The 25222-nt window shown below is 42.3% G+C and overlaps 1 protein-coding gene across 3 annotated transcripts in view; it reads right to left on the reverse strand.

Annotated features, from left to right (window-relative positions):
* Window positions 1-25222, reverse strand: part of PTPRG (protein tyrosine phosphatase receptor type G) — a 731192-nt gene that overhangs the window by 18167 nt on the left and 687803 nt on the right. For all 3 annotated transcript variants that reach the window (XM_032648680.1, XM_032648681.1, XM_032648679.1), the window contains 11 exons: window positions 20992-21088; window positions 14603-14685; window positions 14277-14411; window positions 13107-13241; window positions 10748-10920; window positions 9022-9157; window positions 8325-8471; window positions 5922-6015; window positions 4962-5038; window positions 4346-4474; window positions 649-795 (listed from right to left, as the gene is read on the reverse strand). In XM_032648680.1, the coding sequence (XP_032504571.1) occupies window positions 649-795; window positions 4346-4474; window positions 4962-5038; window positions 5922-6015; window positions 8325-8471; window positions 9022-9157; window positions 10748-10920; window positions 13107-13241; window positions 14277-14411; window positions 14603-14685; window positions 20992-21088 (1353 nt within the window). The remainder of the gene's footprint in view (window positions 1-648; window positions 796-4345; window positions 4475-4961; window positions 5039-5921; window positions 6016-8324; window positions 8472-9021; window positions 9158-10747; window positions 10921-13106; window positions 13242-14276; window positions 14412-14602; window positions 14686-20991; window positions 21089-25222) is intronic.

A 25222-nucleotide genomic window follows, 5' to 3' on the forward strand; every position in this document is an offset into this window, starting at 1 on the left:
TACTATAGATGGTTGAAGAATGCCCGATTAACCAAACTGCTGTAAGGAGAAAAATACCAGGGAGGTCTGCTTGACATGAACAAATGAGGTTATGATAGTGAAATAGAATCCTGTTCAGGGAAAAATTGTAAGGGACAACGAATTATAAGAGGCTTTATATCCTACTCTATCTTACCTATAAAAATAAAGAAAAAAAAACCCAGGAAGGGGTGAGGACATCTTTATTTAAATTACTAATATAAGACAGCTCCCCTCTTACCAACCCCACAGGAAGGTAGTTAATTATGCATCAAAATGTTGTTTACTTAAAAAAAAAGTCTTAATATTATCATCTCTGCAACATATTGTAAGGCTCACATTTCTGACGGCAAAGAAAATACTGAGCTCTAGTATATTGTTTTTATAATTAGGTCAACAGGCCTATTTGTATGCATGCTCCATCAGAGGAACTGCTACATGTCATCTTTCCAGCTGGAAAAAGCAAATCTTTGAAGGAAGCAAAAAAGGAAGCGAACATACTTAAGTCATACTCAAATGCCTGCCTGGGCCCGTCTTAAGGGTGGTAAATTACTCCATTATTACTTGGAAGGGTGATCCAGGGCCCAGCTGTGGCTGTGGCTGTTACTGAGGAACTGAGGTTGAGGTTACCTGGGTAGCTTCAAGGATAAAGTCATGGATGATAATTTGTTCTTCGTTAGAGAGGCACAGCCTGTCTTTGCTGATAAGGGTGACGGTAAAGGCCTCACAGTTCATGGATTCTTCTCGACTTGGCCAGTATACAAACTCATCTTCAGCCTATGGGGACCAAAAAAAAAAGAAGGACAAAAATTCCTCTACAGTGCTGTCAACCATTTATTTTCGAATTTTCTTGCCAAACGATTTCTTTCTTTGCCATTTGCCATACCCCTCAAATCAGTTTTTAAATTGGGTTCGTAGAATGATTAGCCCAATTAGATTAGCCCTATCTAATACTGCTGAGTTCAGTGGTGGTTGTATTCTATCGTAAAATACGCTTCATAACTATTTCCTAGCACCTCTCACCTATGTCATATCTGACAACCAAAAAACCTCCCTCTGTAGGGGATGTATTATCCCTAGCTGAGAAATGCTCTGTAATATAATTGGCAGAGTAAAAAAGGAGACAGGATCTAGGTCAAGTAATTTTAACTTGTTATTTCACAATGGCTTATGCGACTAAGATGTGCTAATTGTTGTTCTATGGATTATGTTATTAACAGTTCTGCAGTTGACCAGCATTTTGCAGAGGACTTCCGTAAACATTATCTTACTTGGTTTTCATAATATGCTAGTGAGGTATTTTTATCTTCTGGCTTTGTAGATGAAAACACCAAGGCTCAGACAGGCCCATAAATAGGCATATTGGCTCTAAGTACAAGGTGCTTTGTAAAAGGAAAGTTAGTCTGTCAATGTTCGATTTCAAGTCTTTCAGCCTCGAATCAGGTAAGCTTTAAACGTTCATCTACTTTTAAGATTAAAAATAAAGATTCAGTAACAGAAACTACTATACATAAAATAGATAAGCACTAACAAATTACTGAATAGCACAGGGAACTATATTCAATGTCTTGCAACAACCGATGATGGAAAATAATCAGAAAATATAACTGGATCACTTAGCTGTACACCTGAAACGAATACAGTATTCAAGCTTGATACTTGAATTCTATCTCTGAAAACTATGGAGGCCTAAGAAAAAGAGAACCGTTGCCTAGGTTGGAGACTCTGAGAAATACAATGATTATGATGAGCCCCGCCCCCTCCTTTTTCTAATCAGTTCAAATGGCAAATTACAGTTTGCCTGTAATATATACATTTCCATGGGCATTTTCCTGAAAATGCTTAGACAGTACTAGTGAAGTCAGAAATAATTCTGAATAATGTTGAAAACAAAGAAGGTTTTGTTTACTCTTACATTGTTGCATTAGAAATGAGCCAACGGTCCAATAAGACTTATCACCCTTTCAAGTTTCAATATAGCTTATTGCCAAGTACATTTTTATTTTTAAAGCTCAGCATAAGGGGAAACAGATTAGCAACGGGGCTTAGTCTATACAAAAGAAGTCTGTAACTGTCTTGGGTTGTAGTGCGTTTTGCCCAAGGAAGTGGAATTAGGGCCCTTTGAACAGATATTAAAGCCATAATGACGAACAAGGCTTCTAAATTTAACCAAATACACAGATTAAGTGTAGGCCTGGATGTGATCCTGAAAAAAGTAATCTATCTAGGGCTTAATTTCCGTATCTGAAAAGTGGGAATAATAAAACTACATACCTCAAAGAGCTATTATGATGATAAGATGAACTGGAAATTATCTAATTCGCCTAAAGACTGCCAAAGGGATTTTAGTAATGGTGGAGGAACGGCAGAAAAACCTTTTGAACACAGACAGTAAACTAGGGAATAACTGATCGTCTTGACAGACTATGACAAAGAAATGCTACTTCTTAATTCAGTAGGAGCTCTGATCGCATGCTTATTTTGCTTACAGATAGGGCAGAGACGCCTAAGCAGCAGCGACTTTTGGGCTATTCACAGAACGATGGTCTTTGTAACGTTACAGTAGTGATAAGTAACAAAGCAAAAAAAAAATGCAGAGACGGTACCTTTAGGAAAAACTACACCCTACTGAATCTGACTTTCGACCCTAGAGCTATGAGTGCAGACAGGCGTGAGTGCAGCATAGCCTCCTCGGGCCTTGGAGAGACACCGAGATGACAGGCCTGGTGGCCCGGTACCGTCGCTGTCCACAGAACACGTATTGACTCACTCAGTCAGTCTCCCCCCTCTCCTCCCCATACAAATGAGCTCTTGGGTATAGTGACTGTCCTCTGTTAAGTGAGGATAACAAAACACTGACTCATCCAACAAATGCACGTTTTAACAACCCTAAATGCCTCCAATTTCCATATGCCGAACAGAGTAGACCCCTATTGCCAGCTAATTTGAAAATTTACACTCCAGTTTTTAGCTTAAGATTCTCAACTTTGTTGCCATTCTATCACACAGAAGCAGTCTTGGTATTCCGAAGCTGGAGCAGAAAGCGACAAAGTGAAGTTCCTACTGACTGGGCACACAGTCAAATGCATGTCATCAAGACTAGGGGTTCACTCACATGCTGTTCTTTCTTGATTAAAAAACTCACTACTCTGACACTCACGGAGGCAGATCGTTTTTGTTTTTGTTTTTACTTTGTGCGCTTACAAGTCCTCAGAGTAACTTCTGAAGACCCAACTATTTCGAAACTTAAGAATGCAATGAGAGCTCAGCAGAAATAGTTACACTTATTTTCATAAACGTGCTCACCCTTCTCCTCTAGGGTCTAGCGACCTCAATAGGGAAGGACTAAAGGGAGAAGAAAGAGGTAGTAGCTTAGTCAAGGTCTTAAAAAGCACCATCAAGTCCGAACAAGGAAGGCTTTTCTAATCTCCCTCCCTGTAATAGATCGGGCTTGCCTATGGATTGGGGGAAAATAACGATACGTTATTAGTACTTTCGATACCGTTTTCTTTGGGCCAGGAAAACATCTCTGTGATGTGGCGGCATTGGACATATACACTAGCAAAATGAGACAGGTGACACAAGTTCCAATCCTGGCTCCCATGGTTCGTATATGCCCTTGGGCGAGTTACTTCCCTCAGTTTTCTCAGCTACGAAAGGAGATGCTGAGAGCACCTGTGTCATCGAGTTGTAGAAAGGATTAAAGGAGTTAATACAGGTAAAAATATAATCAATCAATGTTAACTGCTGTTAATATTTATTGATATAAAGGATAAAATCAATAAATGTTAACTACTGTTACTGTTCATTTATTTTTCAACAGTGACATATAGCAACTAAGAGGTCGGCTTAAGATCGTGCATTAGTGAGGTTAGAAAAAGGACCTTCTTCAAAACCTTCTGGGCTTCCCTGGTAGCTCAGTGGTTAAGAATCTGCCTGCCAATTCAGGGGACACGAGTTCGAGCCCTGCTCCGGGAAGATCCCACGTGCCGCGGCGCAACTAAGCCCGCGCGCCTGGAGCCCGGGCGCAGCAACAAAGACCCAACGCAGCCAAAATAAATAAATAAAAACCTTCTCCCACACTGCCATGTACAGTACAACTGAGGGGTGACTGATTGATATATCACCAGCATTAGGGATCAGTGCTGATCCTGTTGGAACTGATAGGGTCAGGAATGGTAAGACTAGGAAAGGCACCTGTGCAGACATACAAGACGAGAAGTCTGAATTCCCTCCCTAGCATGTACAGACACTGTAGCCCTCTGACAAGGTAATTATGCTCTGGCCTCCCGGGCTCATTAATATATAGCAGATGTGCGTTACTTACCAAGCTCTGGTTGTCTGGCAGCATGACAATGATCTGTGCGTTATGATCCCAAATCATTCGCCAGAAATCTTTCGTAGTATGTGGCAGAGGATGCTGGGTTATGATAAATTCATTGCTCCTGTAATAGCCCTTCAGTTAGGAAGACGAAAAACCAGTGATTATGAGTGTTTAACTCTGCAGCAGTACAATATATTCATGAAATAAGACCGGCACCGTTTCGACCTCACGAAAATAATCGAAAGAGCCATTCAGGGCATTTGGCTAATTTTTAGATGTACTTCTCCTAACATGTATATAGACAGTTTTCTCTCCACGTCCGATGCACTTCTAGTTCCCCCTGCTGTTTTTACTTGACAGCAATTTCAACATTTATTCCAAGACTAGATGGGTGAAATTCATGAAAAGATTAATTCCTTAACAAGCATTTCTGTTAGCTTAAGCAATTTTTGTGTCCTCACCGATTAGGTATCCTTGGTTAGAGGTTTCCAGATACAGAAGTCTCTATAACTTTGATATTACACATCAAGAAATTACTTGCAAGTCACATAGGTGGTATCTGCTGTGTAGCACCTTTCAGTTTAATTGACTTTATTTATAATTAACTGTTGACTCTCACCATGATATAAGAAGCATTAATGTAGTCTGTTCCTTTCATTCCAGGCAACGGTGCAAGGCCCACTCGAGCACGCTCAGCTATGACATGGAAAAAACGAAAACACCACATTTGCCTCATTACCCCTCACCACCAAGAGCACTTTCTGAGAGTTACTTGGTGAGTAATAGAGCTCTTTGGCTCCCCTTTCTTTTTAAGACTCACCTATATTTTTAAACAAGCTAGAGCATTATCAGCTAAGGAAGAATGTAAAATGAAATTCTGCTGCATGTGCCCAGCAGGACCCAGACGTTCTAGGAATAACACTTGACTGTGTGGGAGAGGCTTTCCCAGCGGATCACTAAGAGGATACTGTGTGTGGAGTCGACACAGGTTTCAGGTCACTCTTGACCCTGGTTTGATATTCCCACACTTATACCAACGTATTGTAGTTTGCTCTTTTGCCATCCCCTTACTCCCAATCTTTTTCTTTGGGAAGGGCCTAGAAAATATTGGCCTCTTTCAGGAGAGGGAACCTCTTCACTGATCACCCATGCCTATCCACTATCCACTGCTGTGTCCCAGGTTATTTATGCAGCGGTCACCACCTACCAACGGTGCCTTAGTCTCTAGCCAGAATAGTTTAGCAATGTAGTTCCAGCTGTGCAGATTAATCCAGGACTCTCTGTTTGAAGAGAGCATTAATGCCACAGTGATAATGACTTGACATTTTTTTTTTAAAGGCAAGACACGGTAGAAATAATCTGACTCTTGAATTTCGAGGGGAACTGAAGCGAGCTTTCATGTCACGTAGACGCAGCAACTTGCTGGTGCCGACACCCACCCCTCCCGTTTTGATCAAACTGCTTCAGTTGTCCTCAGCATAACTTTCCCCTTGGTAGTGGCTGCCTCTTTACCTAACACACACACAAAATCCAAAGGAAAAACGAACACAGGCAAGTCGAACTGATTTTAAGATCTTACAGGGCACGACTGAAGAGTTTCTGTTCTTTTCTTTGTTACACTCTTTCTGAGCACTGAAGCATTCCACGTATTTTGCATTACACTGTGTGACCAGCTGAAAGGAAAGCAACATTTTAGCCTTCATTCAAAGGATTATAATTGTGCCTGTGTTAACTAACTTCTTGTGGTAATGGTTTCTCAGTATGTAGTTAACTATCAAACCGTTACGTTGTAGACCCCAAACTTGGAATTCTTTGACCTACATGCAGCGTGGGCTATCTCAGTCAAGCGGGGAAAGACAACAAAACAAAAACAAAGGTAGAATTGATAGCATCTGCTTGATGATCTGGCACAGAGACTATAAACATTTTTGCATCGCAAAGGACACTTTTTTGTGTTTCAAGAGTGGTAGCTTTTTCAGTTGTCTTGGTTGTTTGTGTGCTTGTTTTATTTACTATTAGGCCTTAGGTTTCTTTTTTTTTTTTTTTTTTTTTTTTTTTTGCTGTACGCGGGCCTCTCACTGCCGTGCCCTCTCCCGCTGCGGAGCACAGGCTCCGGACGCGCAGGCTCAGCGGCCACGGCTTACGGGCCCAGCCGCTCCGCGGCATGTGGGATCCTCCCGGACCGGGGCACGAACCCGCGTCCCCTGCATCGGCAGGCGGACTCTCAACCACTGCGCCACCAGGGAAGCCCTAGGCCTTAGGTTTCTTGACTACAGGCACTATGTAAGCAGCGGCACTATGTAAGCAGCGGCACTACGTAAGCAGCATTTGTTGAATTAACGTGGGTTTCTCTGTTGATGATGTCACTGATTCCTCACAGCCACGTGACATGGAGGTGGCTCTATACTAGCAAACACGGCTTCGTGGTAATAAGAGCTAATCATGGTTCTCAGTAAGTGTCTGTTAAACTGAACTGACATTGTTCTAAGGCTGTTATAAATAATTAGCCCAGTAGTTTGGTAATTCTTCCTGTGTATATAGCTTGGTTGAATCATTCTGTCAGTCAGTCTTTTGGGGGGGGTGGGGAGGGAGGGGTCCATGCTAACAGAGTATATGGGAATGGTCTCCTTCTCTACATGGAGGTGGATGTAGTTGGTTAATGCCTGTAAAGGAACAAATGACCTGGTTTCCTTTGATGAATTCTTAAAACAGTGTATAAACACATGTTGCAGAAACAGAAAAGGCAGAATTTAATTAAGAATTATTGGTACTTAATTTTTTTAAGAATTCATTTTAAACATTCAAAATGAGACACTATGTCCTCACTATCGATTACCTCAAATGGTTCGCAGAGCAGTAAGGATGTTATAAAAGGAGACCTCGAAATTTAAAATTGTTATAACTGAACTTGGTGAAATTGATCCCACTTTTCATATCACTTGTTATCATTTGTTTGACAGTTTCATTTCTTGAGCTGAGACTCGAAGGGTTCAGTGTCTATGGAAGGTTTTACCATGAAAACTAAAACTGCAGAGATTCATCTCATTCTTTCCATCTTGACACAAAACGAGAAATTACATACAGAACAATGTGCAAAAAAGCCTGGTTTTTTTTAAAGTCTAATAAGAGACTACGAAATAGGAAAGCACTTAGTACTTTGAGATGGCTGAGCTTTCTGATCTTACTCACTTTAATAGTTCTTAAAGTCTCTCTTTTCACTCAATTCCGTATAAACCTTAACTGTCTTTATACCTCATGCCCCCATGCCCCTATCAAAGAAAAAGAATAACCATTTAGGAAAAGTTAACTAAAGTTTCTTTAGTATTCCGTAGTAACTAGATCTTTTCTAGTTTCTAAATGATCTGCTAGGATAGTCATTCAAAGAGCTTTGCTTTTAAGATAATGCCAACAAATAGCCATTCTCCATCAGGGTAAGACAGTATTCGTTCAGAAAAAAATCCAGAGGATAGGGCTTCCCTGGTGGCGCAGTGGTTGGGAGTCCGCCTGCCGATGCAGGGGACACGGGTTCGTGCCCCGGTCCGGGAGGATCCCACATGCCGCGGAGCGGCTGGGCCCGTGAGCCACGGCCGCTGAGCCTGTGCTCCGCAACGGGAGAGGCCACGACAGTGAGGCCCGCGTACCGCAAAAAAAAAAAAATACAGAGCATATTTTTTGGACTGGAACGACTGACAGAGTACTATGTCATTGGGGCCAGGGGCAAAGAACGACTGACAGAGTACTATGTCATTGGGGCCAAAGTCGTAAACTGCGCAGAAGAAAATACAGCACAGCACTGTCTACTTGGATACCCACAACTCATATGTAAGACGAAACTTGATCTTCCCGTGGATTACATCTGAGGAGTACAAATAGTAATCCATTTTAGTCTCGACATTCATGCAAAAAAGACATGACCCTCCACACTCAAGGCATTTCTTTACCTCCTTGCTGCTTTGCCAGAGAAACGTATTGAAAGTGCTACCTTGAACTGTTTCTCCAGTCGTGTCTTTCCTCCCGCTCCTGGTATGAGGATACTGTTAACATAACTATGCAGCTGACTGGAAGATACTTCAGTCTCCTTTCCAAGAATGGCTTCCAACAAGGCATCGTGGATGAAAATGTACTGCTCCTAAAAGGCACACGACATGGTAGTCACTGAGGAGAGCTGCGACAGGGCAGCCACCTCTGTCCCCTGCGTGAAATCGACCTTAGATGAACTCTTCCCCTAGCAGGGACCTCCCTCATGCATTTACAGCCAGGGGGGTCGGCTCCAGTCCATCCTTCCTTATCGATCAGAAGTTATTTTAGGGTAGGGCCTGTGCTGCGTTTAGTTCTGTATTCCATACCACGCCCCAAACAAAGCAGTGGGAAGACGTGTGTTCAGTGAAGGGCTTCAGAACCATTGCCTCGTATATATCTCTCAGGCTAAACAACAAGGTTTAAGCGCCCGCAGCATGGAACACACAGCACTAGAGAAAACTGTATCTGCTTCATTTAAGAGCCACACAGAAATGGATGCCTGTGAGCCAAAGAACGGTATCCCGGTTCGGACATCTTCCAACACAAACCTGTAAATTCCTTCCAGGCCCAAGAGAATGCGTATGTCTCACTCTCGATCATTCAACTTTCAGTTCAAGCGTGTGCTGGAATCACATGAGAACACCAGCACCCCTCCTCACCTCAGTCTGGACGAGGTAGTTGCGCTGTGTCCTAATATGCTTCAGGAACCCCAGGACATTGACTGTGCTTTTGTCTTTTATCTGTTGCAGCATGCTGTCGATCACAATGTAGGTGCCCGTCCTGCCCACGCCAGCACTGGAAGAAAGGCAGACACTCAACTACTACACCTGCTGCTCTACCAGGTCATGAACCAGGGATTACACAAATTATCATCTGAGCCTCCAACGCACTGAGAAATAACCTACGTCAACTACACTAGGTTCTCTCAACGCGAGGTATGTTATGCTGACATACGGACAGCATTCAGAAACTTCAATAGGATCTTCCTCCTCCCTCGTGAGTCTTCCTCCTCCCTCGTGAGTCTTGAGGGGGAGGGAAGACTGCCCTCCTACTATACATAAAAATAGAAATAATATGTATAAATATCAATAAATAAAAATATAGTTACGGATTTGCTTTCTCAGCCTTGCTTGCAGCTCAAGGAAAGGGTTTAACGCTGTTATGCCAGGGGCCGCAAGGTGTCTCTCCTGGCAGTAGCCATCTCCGCACCAGAAGCACCCCTGCCGAGGCATCGCCTGGTTCTCCCGCTCCCCCAGGGATTCTGGGAGAACGCACTGTCCTTTCAGTACACCCCCTTTGTGCACAGCTCCCGCCCAGGGTGCTCAGTACTGGCAAGTTCCTATTTATAAGGGCTACTTTCCTTTAGTAATCCAGGGGTAGGAGAAGAAGAGCCCCTCTGGGAAAGCTGGCCTCTTTTATTCCCGTTTCCTGATTGATTGTTATTTAAGCAAAACAACACAACCCAGCCCAGGGAGACCCGAGTTCTGCCGTACTGAACCACAGGCTTCTTTTGGCAGAAACCTGCTGCCTCAGGTTCCCCATCTCACACAGTTTTGTTGATGATACCCAAGTGCTTTGATTGACAGACCTTCACCTCTATTTTAGTGATTCTAAATGGGTGAGCAAAAATGTCGAGTCCTTATGGGACTTTTCCGACGTCTGCAAAGGACCTGCTCTGTGGAAGCATGTTATGAGAACAGCCCCAAAGAAATGCTGAGAAAAGGCCGGGCAGCTATGTAACATACATCACAGAATAAGCAACATCTATTTGAACACCAAAGTGAAAAAAGCCCAGCAATCCAAATGAAACACAATAAAAGCATTTTTGAAACAATCAGCTAAGGTTGTTTAAGGTAGTTAGTTAAGATGGGAAAACAGGCTTTATCTGTGCTTTAAAAAAGGTATTTTATATAGCACGTATAAACTGAAAGCCTTTCACACATAAACTAAATATTATCATTTGGAGGAACCCTACAGAAAAGCCATGTTCAAAAACTCAAAATCTCTAGTGCGGAAAGTTCTAAACTTGTGTGTAAGGTTTCTATATACTAGGAGCTGCCAACAATTTCCCTATAAACACTGGGGATTTTTTATCAGTAATAAGAAGGCGTTATAAAAACCGGAGACTCATCCTCTAAGAGCACATTTTGTTCTAACCTCAGAAGCAGCAGACGGTTTCTTAATGTGAGGGACTACAGTGACCTTCCATAACCCTAACAGGTCTCAGTGGTCCCAGTTTTCAGCGTTAAGACTCCGTTTCTAAATCAAACAAAGCCGCAAGCAGCAGGGCCACAGTGGTCCAAGTTCACACAGCCCACACCCGCTGCTCTGCCCACTTCAAATGCTGAATCCCAGGCAGAAGAAAGGGGACGCCGTTGGCCTCACCTGCAGTGCACCAACACAGGGCCCATTTCTGGAGTCCGGGCTGCTGAGGACCTCCTCACGAAGGTCAGGACCGGGAGGGCGTACTCGGGAACTCCCATGTCGGGCCACTGCGTGTAGTGGTACTGGATCACTACCCGTTCATTCTGACGCCCCTTGGGATTTCCCTTCTGACCCTGAGAGAGGGTGAGAAAAGATGGCTTTAAGCTGAGAGTGGGCATTCTGGTAAAAATCACATAAGGGGGTTTTCCCTGGTGGCGTAGTGGTTGAGAGCCCGCCTGCCGACGCAGGGGACGCGGGTTCGTGCCCCGGTCCGGGAGGATCCCACATGCCGTAGAGCGGCTAGGCCCGTGAGCCATGGCCGCTGAGCCTGCGCGTCCAGAGCCTGTGCTCTGCAACGGGAGAGGCCACAGCAGCGAGAGGCCCGCGTACCGCAAAAAAAAAAAAAAAAAAAAAAACATAAGGACGTCAGCAAACCTGACCTCTGTTCCCATTCGCCTTAACTGCTGTTCCTGGGGTTGGTTATTTCCTCTCTGTGGCCCTCTCATGCCCAAAATGGAGACATGACCTGGGTGCCTGAGAAGGATCAGACATCTCTTGGAAGAGAAAATGGGTTAATTAAGACTGTACCAAGAATGAACGTTTAATATCGGTTTTCTGGATCTGGACCGATCCAAGCGCTTTGTAATTTGCCTACAAGGCCTCCATTTCCTGGCAGCATTTGAGATGCCCCAACTCATCTGACTGTGGGCCGGGACTCACATTCTTTCTCCACTGTCCGGGTTGGACCTTTAGGAGCCAGAGTGCTCGTGCCGTACGCTCTCCAGGAGGTGTGGGGAGGCTCCTAAGTGACAAGTGGTTCGAAATCTCTAGAGTCAAAGGCAACAATCAATTTATCTGTCACTTCCTTAAAGGAACACTACTCTGAAGAATTCATTTAAGTGGCTGCACTTTTTACACTTGAACCACTTTGGATGAAAAATTTCCCCAAATAGATCACTTGCTGTGATTTTTTTTTTTTTAATTACCAATACCTCTAAAATAAATTTTTTTTGATGATTCAGGGTCATTAATCCATTGACACTGAACCTTATAGGGTGTCTGGCCCCGTGCTACAAGGCCTTTGGATGTCTTTGATTTCTTAATTCTTCTGTTACCCCTCATTTTCCTATTTCTTCCGCATTTGCAGTTACGACGGCCAGTGTGCAAAACACCTAACGTTCCTATTGGACTTCCTCCTCTGGCTTAAGCTGTTTCTAAAATAAGAGTAAGTCGGTCGTGTTTAAATAACCTGAGGTGCTTCCGTGAGTAATGGACACTGTACTTCATGAGTTACTGGTTAGCTTGAGCTAGTTAACAGCTCTATTACAGAGAACACAGATAAAAACAGTGCAGCTGATTTTTATATACTTCTGCTATTCTTGGAAACAAACTACACACAGAAAGGACTGTTAACCTTGGATCACAAATGGGCTTCAGAGCCACTGACGGTGCGTATAAAAATCTCGGTAAATGTGAATTCTTCTGGGGCAAGAGGGAGACAGTTTTATCACATTCTCAAAGATGTCCAAGACTAAGAAAATAAATTAGGAACCACTGCTACAAACAACTTCCATACCTAAACCTCTGTAGAGTACCACTTCACATTTTCCTAATGAGCACCTGAGTCTTGAGTTCATAGTACTGCTACAGTGATCTATGAGTCTCGATGGGACAGTGGATTTTCAACAAGAGAAACCGAGATAACTTGAAAGCACCATTTCCACAAGGTGTACTTCTCACGATGGTAACGGTTCTACTACAGAGAAGGGTTTTATTGTTGAGTCACATTAGGAAACACGACCAAGTTATATCGGTTTCTTAACTCTAGCACTCTCGGTACTTGTAAATTTCTAAGGGGGAATACATACTACGTGGCATTCATTTTCCATACTTATTGAAGCACGGAATTTGATTTCTGCAAGCACCTTGCAGGGCTAGTATCCCTTGGGACACACTTTGGGAAACAATGCTTTAAAGCTGTCAGAAACTTGGAATTAAAAAGCTACATCACCAAACAAACAGATGCTCCCATATTTGCTGGTTACCAAAACCTCAGAGGACCTTTTTTTTTTCCCCCCAGATGAAGCCTCTTTCATGAAGAGATTAAAGAACTCAATCAGGCCAGTTAAATTCTATTATGTGCTTTGCCAGTATCTTTCACACCATACACTGATGTCAATCAAAAGAGTTGTGAAAAAAATGTTTCAAAAATACTTTTTTAAAAACCAAGTTGGTTATGAGAGTTGGCCTTAGTCGCACAGTAATTTTCATACTAGTTTAAAAAGAGATGCCCTGGCAGCCCACCCAACTCCTTCAATACCTTTTTCACTTTTGTATTTCGGACTGAAAAACGACGAACGGTATAGCAGGCGTGTACTTTTGTGCTCTTCAGTGTGACAATAATGTTTCCATACTCCTCACTGTTCTCTGTGGGCCAATACTGATCACATTTTCGCTGCAGAAAAGAAAAAAGCTGTAAATTAGAACTGCAATTGATGTCACAATTCCAATGTTGATAATGTGGGTTCAAATGATGGTGTGGAGACACAGGCCGTATCACCACGTGGTTGACTAAAAAAGGAATGCGTGGGCTGAAGGCCTTGCAGGCAGATGTGACCTCTGAAGAGGTTAATCCTGGGACACGTTTGGGCAAGATCACTTGAGAAATGGGCCTAGTGTTCGCGATCGTCCTTCAACACATGATGTACTTTAAAAGAAGGTCTAGGAAAAATCCTGTATATTTGACCTCTACGAAATGTGGGTAGGATATGTTATCAAGGGAGTTTAAGTATCATTTTGGGAGGCTGGCCTGCATTCACAGTTAACACAAAGTCTCTTGGAACTGTGAGAGCCTTCGTGTTAAAAACTGGGTCACCAAAGGCAAAACAGGGATTCCACCGTCAAAGCGAAGCAAGCAGTGGTGACTCCGAGTAACCAACCAGAGCCTGGATCCTTTTTCCAGCTTAAATTCACGTCTAATGTAAGCTCATAACCCAATAAAGTTAACATGAATCATCATCTGAAAGAAAGGTCCTCTTCGTGATGGTCAAGGTGTTTAAGCAGTCTTTATTCCCCCCAGCGCGAACTATTAGTAGTTCCTTGACTAAACTGTTTCTTCCAACGTCCCTGCTTTTGTTCTTTCTCTCCCAGATACTTGGAACGTCCTTCCTTCTCTTTTCAAGCCTGTGTAACTCTTCCTCCTCCTCTTGCGCTGTTCCAATCTCACCTCACATATTAACTCTTTAAAAAAATCTCTGTACTAGAGGATGCATTCCTGTGTTTTGCAGCACCCCCCTCCCCCAATTAATACCCTGTTCACCTCAATCATCATGTTTAATCCACTCTGGTAAGTGCCTAGCTCACTTTCCTGGCAGGGAGGCCACTTCTCACTTCTCTAACTCTTTCGACCTTGCCAAGTTTCTACCCTACAGCGGTACTCCACAAATATCTTTTTGAATGAAGGTACAAGATTAAGCCAACAAGCTCTTACTCTTCCTTTTTCCACAAGGTTCGTAATCATGACAATGATTCCAGTGTTTTGTTCCCAAATCATCCTCCAGAAATCTTCAAACGTAGACTTTAACGGTCCCTGGGTGGCGATGTAGGCTTTCGCTTTGTTGTAACCCTTCAAAGATGACACAGCACAAAGTAAGATGAAAGCGGTATCACAGACCAGTTAATAATTCAAGTGCCTTCCGTATGGAGTAGGCTGTGCTGCTCACGTGAGCTCTGTGCGGTATGAAAACACATTCCACGGTCTCTGCAGCACTCTTCATTTATCAGAAACAGGTTTATACAAAAACATTTCTGACTTACGTCGACATAGTTTGCATTAATGTAGTCGCTGTGCTTAGAGTCTTTTCCTGGTAAAGGTCTCAACTTCACCCTACTGTGATCATCTACAGAGGATAAGAAAAAAAAGCAAAACCAAAATGTGTTAATTCGAAAACTAGCAGCATTCTAAAGCACAAAACAAGGCAAAGAGGCAACATGGCATCTCCCAGAGTGGCCCGAGAAACCTTCTGGCAGAAGAACAACTAAAAATTCAAAGCTACAGCATTCAAGCCCGTCTCCAAACCACAGGGACACTCCTACCTCATGCTCTGACCTGTGAGTGCTAATATGCAAGAAATGCAAATTGTGGTCCTTATTAGTTCACGTAAAACAATTCAAGTTGCAACCCTCCCAGATTTCCTCATCCTATATATATATATATATATATATATATATATATATATATTTTTTTTTTTTTTTTTTTTTGCAGTACGCGGGCCTCTCACTGTTGTGGCCTCTCCCGTTGCAGAGCACAGGCTCCGGACGCACAGGCTCAGCGGCCGTGGCTCACGGGCCCAGCCGCTCCGCGGCACTTGGGATCTTCCCGGACCGGGCCACGAACCCGTGTCCCCTGCATCGGCAGGCGGCCTCTCAACCACTGCGCCACCAGGGAAGCCCCCCTCATCCTATATTTTAAAACCAGTTTCCAAGGCCTTTGATTACTCATGCCCCACCCCCTCCCCATTGATACAAATATAAAAAGGTGATTTTATTAGATCCAGTCCAGAGCATCTATTTTCCGGAGGTGCCATTGCTAAATTCAGCTGGCCTCCCCATCGCCCCAGCAGACCCTGAATAATTGAGGGAGCCAGAGCTTGCTTCTAAAGAAGAGGGATCGCTTCACCGGAATCTGAAGTCCATGATCAGATTTAAGATCCACTTAACCTTCCCCTACGAACAAAAGGTGAGTGGTGATATGTGCCTCTGGTTGCCCAACAGAATGAGCTTGTATTTACAGGATAACAAACAAAAGAAAGCTGAGGTCATACTTTTATTTTTCCCTAGCTAGAAAGAGAATGGGCAAAAGCCCGATTTCCATTTCTATTTATAATCATGATCGTAAAAGGCTAGCTCGAAAAGAAGTCCAATGAGTGGATTAGCCTAGACATTACTGACCCCAAACTATATCAGGCACTTTCGGAAAGCCCTCCACATTCTTGGAACTGTGAATTGCTTTTGTTGTGCTGACAAACTCTCAGACTGCAGTGAATCTGAACAGGGGCTGCCTGATATAAATGGGCCCCAACTGAAAATACTCTCCTAGGGCATCTGGATCCTATGCCTTAGGAGCATTATATTGTTACTTCTCAGACTGACAAAGAGGAACACGTGTTCCTCAAGTTGCACAATTCGTATTTCATCAAAAAGGTAACAGACTAGCTAAAAAGATCAATACTGGAGGTGGCATCCACGTGTGCCTTGAAAGCTGTGAGGGCTCCATGAGAGAACGCTCTTCCTATATTGTGTTCCAGGCACATTCATGGACTAATTTTACTTGTTCCATAACATTTCCATGCTACTCTTTGCTATATACAGGCGTTAATATAGGGGTAGACCAAGGTGCCGGGTGATGTGCCCGGAGTCTGACCAAGTGACCAAGAGAGCACCAAAACCCAGCTCTCCGAACTTAGGAAAATAAAACCACATCTAATCTGAATTTGTGAAAGTAAAACCTCAAGTGAACTTGTGAAAGTACAAACATGTCTAAGAAGACCTGGTGGGTTTGTGACAAAACACGATAACCCTTGGGCACATCACACAGAAGTTGCCTCGATTTCCTCCCTCTTCTCTGCCACATACTTTTAGCTAAGGCAGTGAGCTCACTAGAAGGAGAGGTTGCTATGGTGGACAGTGATGTGTGTGGACATATGCAAGGCATATACACGTGTATGTCTCTGCCTGACTTATATGCTTAGAAATGAGGTCTATAAATGGACAAGTCCTCACAGTCTCAGGGAGGTGAGCCTTGACTGGCTTGGCCAACAAATACTGCCAGAGTCAATCTGTCCAAAGACTGGCAAGAAAAGAAAAGTTTTACTCTTCTTTCTTGTTCTCTTCTTTTCCTTCTCCTCATTCTCTCAGGTAACTGAAACAAATACTCTCATTCAAAAATGACTTTTGGTTCTTTTAAAACATTTTCTAGAAGACGTAAAACTACAATCACAGATGACATGATCCTGTATATAGAGACCCTAAGGTCATATATGACAACTCCACAGCTAACATCATACTCAATGGTGAAAAGCTGAAAGCTTTTCCTCTGAGACTGGGAACAAGATAAGGATGTCCACTCTTGCCATTTTTATTTATCATGGTATTAGAAGTCCTAGCCAGTACAGTTAGGCAAGAAAGAGAAATAAAAAGCATCCAAATGAGACAGGAAGAAGTAAAACTGGCACTATTTGCAGATGACCTGACATTATATATAGAAAATCCTAAAGACTCCATCAAAAAACCGTTAGAATAAATGAATTCAGTAAAGTTGCAGGATACTAAATGAATACACAAAAATCGATTGAATTTCTATACAGTAATAATGAACTGTCAGAAAGAGAAACTGAGAAAACCATCCCATTTACAATTGCATCAAAAAGAACAAAACACCTAGGAATAAACTTAACCAAGGAGGTGAAAGACCTGTGTATTGAAAACTCTTAAGACATTAATAAAAGACACTGAAGAAGACACAAATAAATGGAAAGATAGTCCATGCTCATGGATTGGAAGAATATTGTTAACATGTCCATACTACTACCCAAAGCCATCTACAGATTCAATGCCATACCTATCAAAATTCCAATGGCATTTTTTCACATAAATAGAACAAACAATCCTAAAATGTGTGTGGAAGCATAAAAGACCTCAAATAGCCAAAGCCATCTTGAGAAAGAAGGACAAAGCTGGAGGCATCACACCCCCTGACTTCAAACTGTATTACAGAGCTATAATAATTAAAACAGTATGGTACTGGCAATAAAAACAGACACACAGATCAATGGAACAGAGTAGAGAGCCCATAAATAAACCCACACATATATGGTCCACTGGTTTATGACAAAAGGGCCAGGAATATACAATGGGGAAAGGACACTCTCTTCAATAAACAGTGTTGGGAAAAGTGGACAGCCACATGCAAAAGAATGAAACTGGACCACTACAGTCCACCATACATAAAAATTAACTCGACATGGATTAAAGCCTTGAATTTAAGACCTGAAATCATAAAACTCCTAGGAAAAAACGACAGAGAAAAAAAGCTCCTTGACATAAGTCTTGGCAGTGATTTTTTTCAATCTGACACCAAAACCAAAAGCAACAAAAGCAAAAATAAACAAGTGGAACTACATCAAACTAAACAGTTTCTGCACAGCAAAGGAAACCATCAACAAAATGAAAAGGCAGCTTACCGAGGGGGAGAAAATATTTGCAAATCATGTATCTGATGAGGGGTTGACATCCAAAATATATAAATAACTCAAATCAACAGCTATAAAAACGAGCAATCAGTTAAAATATGGGCAGAGGACCTAAATATCCATGTTTCCAAAGAACACATATAGGTGGCCAATGGGTACATGAAAAGTTGCTCAACATCACTAATCTTCAGGGAGATGCATATCAAAACCACGATGAGATATCACCTCACACCTGTTAGAGTGGCTATTAACAAAAATATAGAAAATAACAAGGGTCACACAACTGTTAGAACTAATGAGTTCAGTCAAGGTGGTTAGATACAAGATCAACATAACATACAAAAATCAATTATATTTCCATACACTAGCAATGAACAATCTGAAAATATCAAGTAAACAATTCCATCCAAAACAATAAAATACTTAGAAATAAATTTAACAAAAGCACAACACTTGTAAAATGCAGACTGCTGAAAGGAATAAAAGATGATCTATATAAGTGGAAAGACATCCCATCTTCATAAATTGGCAGACCTAATTTTGTTAAGATGGCAATGCTCCCCATATTCATCTACAGATTCAAAATAATCCGTATTAAAATCCCAGCGACGTTTTTTGCAGTAATAGACAGGTTGATCCTGAAATTTCTATGAAAGCACACAAGGGATCCAGAATAGCCTAAACAACCTTGAAAAAGAAGAGCAAAGTTGGAGGACTCACAGTTTCCAATTTCAAAACTTATTACAAAGTCAGTAATCGAGACAAGTGTGGCAATGACATAAGGATAGACATACAGATTAATGAAAAAGAAAGGAAAGTCTGGAAATAAACCCTCACACTTACGGTCAGTTGATTTTGGGTGGGGTGCTAAGACAACTCAATGGGGGAAAGAAGAGTCTTTTCAACAAACGGTGCTGGGACAACTGGATATCGACATGCAGAAGAATGAACCTGGACCCCTACCTCACACCATATACACAAATTAACTCAAGTGGATCGAAGACGTAAATGTAAGAGCTAAGACCAGAAAACTGTGACAGGTGTAAATATTCATGATCTTGGATTAGGCACTGGCTCATTGGATGTGAGAACAAGACCACAGGCAACCAAAGAAAAATACACTGAATTTCACCAAAATTTTAAAAACCTGTACTTCAAAGGACATCATCAAGAAAGTGAAAAGACAATGCACAGAATAGTAGAAGATACTTGCAAACTATATATCTGATACGGGATTTGTATCTAGAATCTATAAAGAACTCAACAATAGAAAGACAAGTAATCCAATTAAAAACTGGGCGAAGGATCTGAACAGACATTTCTCCAAAGAAGATATACAGGTGGCCAATAAATACATGAATAGATGTTCATCATCTATCAAGCATTAGGGAAATGCAACTCAAAACTACCGTGAGATATGACTTCACACTCATTAGGATGGCTATTATCAAAAAAACATAGTAACAAGTGTTGGCAAGGATGTGGAAACGTTGGAACCTGCATATATTGCTGCTGGGAATGTAAAATGGTGTAGCCACTTCGGTAGACAGTTGGGAAGTTCTTCAAAATGTTACACGTAAAGTTACCATATGACCTAGCTATTCATTTCCTCAGTATATACCCAAGAGAGTTGAAAATATATGTCCGTACAAAACCTTGTACACAAATGTTCATAGCAGCCTTCTTCATAATAGTCAAAAAGTAGAAACAGCTCAAATGTCCAACAAATGAGAAATTAATATGTGGTATATCCATAGCACAGAGTATTATTATTCGGCCATAAAAAGGAATGAAGCAGTGATAAAGGAATGAAGGAGTGATATAAGCCACACCATGGGTATACCTTAAAAACATCATGCCAAGTAGAAGTGACACAAAAGGCCATACATTGTATGATCCCATTTATATGAAATACCCAAAATAGGCAAACACACAGAGAAAGAAAGTAGGTACGTGCTTTCTAGGGACTTTGGGAGAGGGAGGAATTGGGAGTGCCTGCTCATGGGTAAGGAAGTTTCTTGTTGGGGTCCTGAAAATGTTCTAAAATTAGATGGTGGTGATGGTTGTACAACTCTGTGTCGATAATAAAAACCACTGGAATTCACTTAAAATTTAACTTCAAATTAACGTGAAAATGGGTGAATTTTATATGGCATGTGAATTACATCTCGCTAAAGTATTGTTTAAAAAAGCTATCTATAGTAGCGTGCAGATTTAAGTGGTCTGATTTAAATGCGCTATTACATAAGATTGCAAGTACTGTGTTCTTTACCATAGTGTATGTTAACCATAAACATCTGTGCCCCTGCCCTTAATACAGAAGTGTCTATCTTCAGCCAGTGACCCAAGCCACGGCGTCTACGAAAAGTGGCCTTCTAGCCACAGAAGTAGCCTGTCCTCTTAGGGTATTCCTTGAGGCTCTGTAAGAAGAACACTTATTTGTTTGCGTCCTGAACTTCCAGGGTATTCTTGACCCTGGAAATGTTTTGGACAGGACTAAGCACGTGGGCCACAAGGACTGGTATAAACTAATTACCTAATCTTAGAGAGACTGCTTGGAAATTCAACTTCCTTCATTCAGTTCCCAGTATTTCCATTTGTGTTAAAAGACTTGGCTCTCACTGGTTAAGAACAATGTCAAGAGAGCGACATGACATTACAGTTTGGTTCCCAGCATCGGATAGGAAATCACTTCATGTAAAAACAGTAAAGCTCAGAACATTTCCTTCGATCACCTGATTATTAAGCAGAGATCTGACAGCTTCGTGAAAGACTCAGCGGGCAGAGTGTCCCCACTTCTTCTTCCACGCTGTTGAAGGTGGGCTAATGAGAGGTTAACTTGCAAGTGTAATTTTCTCTTGGCATCCTGATTCTGATTGCTTGCCTTTCAGCTTCTACCCAGCAGGAAGATTTCATTTCCCCGCAGTTGAAGATAGTTTAAAGTTTATTACTCACATGCTAAAATGTTGATGTATCTGTTTTTGTGCTTGTTATCTGGATGATTAGAATGTTCTGCAGTGATGTTCATATCAGCTGTACAGCGCTGGACCTCCTAGAGAAGAAAACAAACATCGAGCTTTCCAAGATTTTTAGACACGCTTTAGACGTTTGACAACAAGGTCGTAGAACGAAAGGAACTATTTACATCCAAAAGCACAGAGTATTTACACACTTCCCAGCCACGGGCCACCGTTACCTCCCCAAACTCCACTTCAGAAATGATTACGGACATATTAATAACAAACGTATGAAGGATGTGAACAAAATCAAAAGATTTCATTCTTTACTAATTCATCAATCAGCTACTTTATTCCAGATTTTGACCTAGGCACGGGGATTACAAAATAGTTATCTCCTTTTGAATATGTCACAGTCAGATGACTGAGAACAACACGTAAAAGGATGATGACAGTCAAATGTGATTAGTAGAAAAGAGGCCTGAAGAAACTGACGGGAACACAGAGGAAGGCTTTAGACAGGAGGAGATGATTCACCCGGGCCTTAAAGGATGAACAGGAATATTTCAGGCAGAAGAATAATCTCCACCATGATTTGCAATATGCTTATATTATAGTCCTTACAGCCTCGTTTTATAACTAACAGACTACAGACTGACTGTACTCAGCCCTGAAATAACACTAATAGAACTTAAACAGTTGTCATATCTGGCTCGAATATATATGGCCCTGATGCCTTGTTTGTTAACTCTGAATTTATTTACATTATCCTTCTTTAGAAAAACAGCAGTGGGAGAAGCAACTCTCCTCTCCCGTCACCTCTGCCATGGATAGAAACATCATCCATTAGCCTAATACAAGATTGCTAAAAAGCCACATTTTTCTACACTGTGTGCTTCAAACCCAAGACTGCACTGGCACGAACTAATAAGGGAAGTCATTAGCAGCGCACAGCTGCGGCAAAGAGCAGGGGCAAAGTGACACAAGATGATCAGGAGAAATGTTTTACACGTAACAGATGTAACAGAGTTTACGAGCGTGCAGACTTTTCTTCACAAAGGAGTTGCATAGCAATTATGGATGATTTCCACAGCATTTACATCACGCATAATGAAACAAGGAACTGGCTGTCTTTCATATTTGCAAAGTACTTAGGAGGAACTCACTGTGATCCAAGAACTTAACTAAGGTATAAAAACAATGGGTCACTAACTATTCAAAGAAACCATATTCATGGACACCCGATTCCTGGAGGATATATATTCAGTTTTTCATAATTGTAGGCATTCCCAGTGGAAGGGAGGGAGGGAGGAAGGGAGGGAGGGAGGAAGGGAGGGAGGGAGGGAGGGAGGGAGGGAGGGAAGGAAGGAAGGAAGGAAGGAAGGAAGGAAGGAAGGAAGGAAAGGAAGGCAGGAAGGAAGGAAGGAAAGGAAAAAAAAAAGACCCACAGGCATTAATTCAACACACCTCTCTGGGAAAAGTGTGCGTTTCATGATAATCCTTTATCTTTTCTTACTTTTACTAAATGTGATAAACTCTGATACTTGCTATTCTATCTAAAATGGTTTATAACCTACAGTTTGGCAAATGCTGGTTTAAAGGGCCTTAAGGCTGCCTTTGGCTCTTTTCTCTAAAATAGATAATAAAACGTGAGCACAATGGAATGAGTCTGACATCTTAACATCTCCAAGAGCAGAAGCAACGCTAGCCGTACTCAGAATATTTGCCTTTTAGAACTGCCTCGAAAGCCTGACGCGTGCTCTTCTGAATAGTTTCAGGGCCCGAAAACCTTTGAAAATGGATTTGTATTCTGGAAGACATTAATTCAGTCTGTACACAAATCCGTGACATAAGCTGACGTGCTTTGGTTTCTGGGTTTTGAAGGTCATACCTTTGGCAGGTACCTCTTCAGGGCTGAGCTGCTCAGATATCTTGTGCTGAGCTTTCAGCTTTTAGTACCTTAGTTTGAGATTCGCTTTGTTTATTGATATTTTTTTTTCCCATTGTGTGGCTCTGACCACACACTATGGACTGAGGTGGGGCCTCTATTATAGTCTAATGCAATTGACCAAGCCTGCGTGGGAGCAGCTGTCCGTACTGTTTAAAGCAGCCATTCAATATGGCCAATCAAACTCTGTGTTATCTGAAACTCTTGGTCTGATCCGTTGCCTCCGTTTCACTTTTCCAATTTTATGAATGACAGAAAACAAAGGAGACTCATAAATAATGTTAAATCTGATTTTATGAGAACCCAAGGGGTTTGCCGATGGCCTTCTGATTTTGTCTTGTGGATAATGATGTCATCTGTAATTCCTTGCAGTACTACTGCCCGACTCATTTAGATGCTGATTGTATCACCTGATCCTGGAGAGGCTTTTCTCCGTCAGAACTGGCATTTCAAAGTTAATGTGATTTTAATAGGTGTTAAAACCTTTTGAAGTGACACTGGCCGATAGAGTGTGTATAGTGAAGTTACCTGGTCAGCACCCCGATAAAAAGTTTAAGGTTTAAGCTTGCTTGTACTTTACTGTCTCTATAACAGAGCTGGTATTCTCAAAATGAATATTCTGCGAAGGAACAGGCACACGATCACAGAAAAGAGCCAACTGAGAACAAGAGATTTAAAATAAAGTATAACTTAAAAAAGCGAACTAACAAACCCACTAAAAGTTGACAGACACAGAATTCTTGGGAGATGATAGAGACTACATCACCTCCTGCCTGGAGTTGTGGATGTGAAAGGCTGTCCAAAGGGCACGCGGTGACCTACTGTCCTCCCATTCGGTAGCTCAAATGGAAGAAAATAAGCCCACCAGAACAGATCTAGAAATCTTTCAGATTACCCAGCTTCACAGTGAAGCAAGCTGAGAAGGAAATATTTTGGACCTGGTGACCAAGCGTTAGACCGAGTGCGTGTAACATTCTTAGTGTCTGAGTTCAGGCAGCCCACAACTGTGCTCAGGGGACTGTTGTACACAAGGTTAAGGCATGACCACAGCTCAGGGCTTTGTTCTGTGTCGGACTCAGAGCTGGCCCTGGCCAGGTACTGGCCACACTCATCTTCCCACCTCTACTCTCCTCCGCTCAGGCTACAAATTGCTGCTGCCCTGATTTTCTTCGAATGCTGCTTTGACTTTGCTGTTCTCTCACGCAGACACCTCTAGAGAGGCGCCAGATTCCTTAGCCAGGCTTTCAAGGTCCCATCCTATTTTTCACCTACTCCCTTCCGAATGCCACAGAGTTTTAACTCTATGCCCCTTGAACAGACCGTATGACCACCTCCTGCTCTGTGCTTCACTGCCATTTTCCTCGCTAAGAATGCCTGTCCTTCTCTCCCCCCTCCGAATCCATATGTCTTTATCTAAAATGACTGCCTTCCCCTCCAGAACACCAACCCATCTTTGGAGAGTACATCACAGTGTCTATCATCCTGCAGCTGGTCTATAAAATAGAATTATTTTTCCTGTACGATCTGTGAAATTTGGCTAACGCACGTTTTTTCTCACTCTTTGTAAAAACCTCAGCTTAACCAACTATGATGCTTTACATGATAAGGGTTTAAAATGTTTTCCTGTGGGACATCTAAGACCCACACTGGCATTCTGTCACCGAGGCTCCGGAAACTCGACGGGGCCACTTTCAGCCGTCCTGCAGGCAGCATTCTCTCCGCAGCTTTCCGCCTCTGTCAGGAGCTCTTGCTATGTGTCATCGGCAACACGAGAACTCTGCATCTTACATAAAGCGATTGTGGCCACTGGTCCCTTGGCGCATGAGCTCAGGTGGACAAAGCTTTGTTCTCTTGATTTAAGATGAGCAACTGGCCCAAATTTAGCTCAGCTGGAGCTAATCGTAACGGACCTGATCCCCCAAAGGATCTTGTCAAGGGGTATTGGACCTCTGGCCTCATCTCTGCACTCAGCCTTTAAACCTGTGCTGCTCCTGACCCCTGCCTATTAATTCTGTTGACCCACAGGGCCTTGGAGCTCCCCTGATCTTGAAAGATTATATGCTAGCATCGCGCCTCCGGAAGCCTCCTGGATTATGACTGGGGAGGCCGGGGAAGAGTGAGGTTGTAGTCAGCTAAGGTAGCCAAGGGAACAGTCACTGAACAGTATCCGGGCATAAGGATTGACGTTATTTCCCGTGACTGCAAAATCTGCTAGAGGTATAATGTCCCCAGCTTTTAACGGCCTCCAAAATTTATCTGACAAGGACCAAAAGCTTGCTTC

Source organism: Phocoena sinus, chromosome 11 (assembly GCF_008692025.1).
Source record: "Phocoena sinus isolate mPhoSin1 chromosome 11, mPhoSin1.pri, whole genome shotgun sequence".
Classification (NCBI taxonomy): domain Eukaryota; kingdom Metazoa; phylum Chordata; class Mammalia; order Artiodactyla; family Phocoenidae; genus Phocoena; species Phocoena sinus.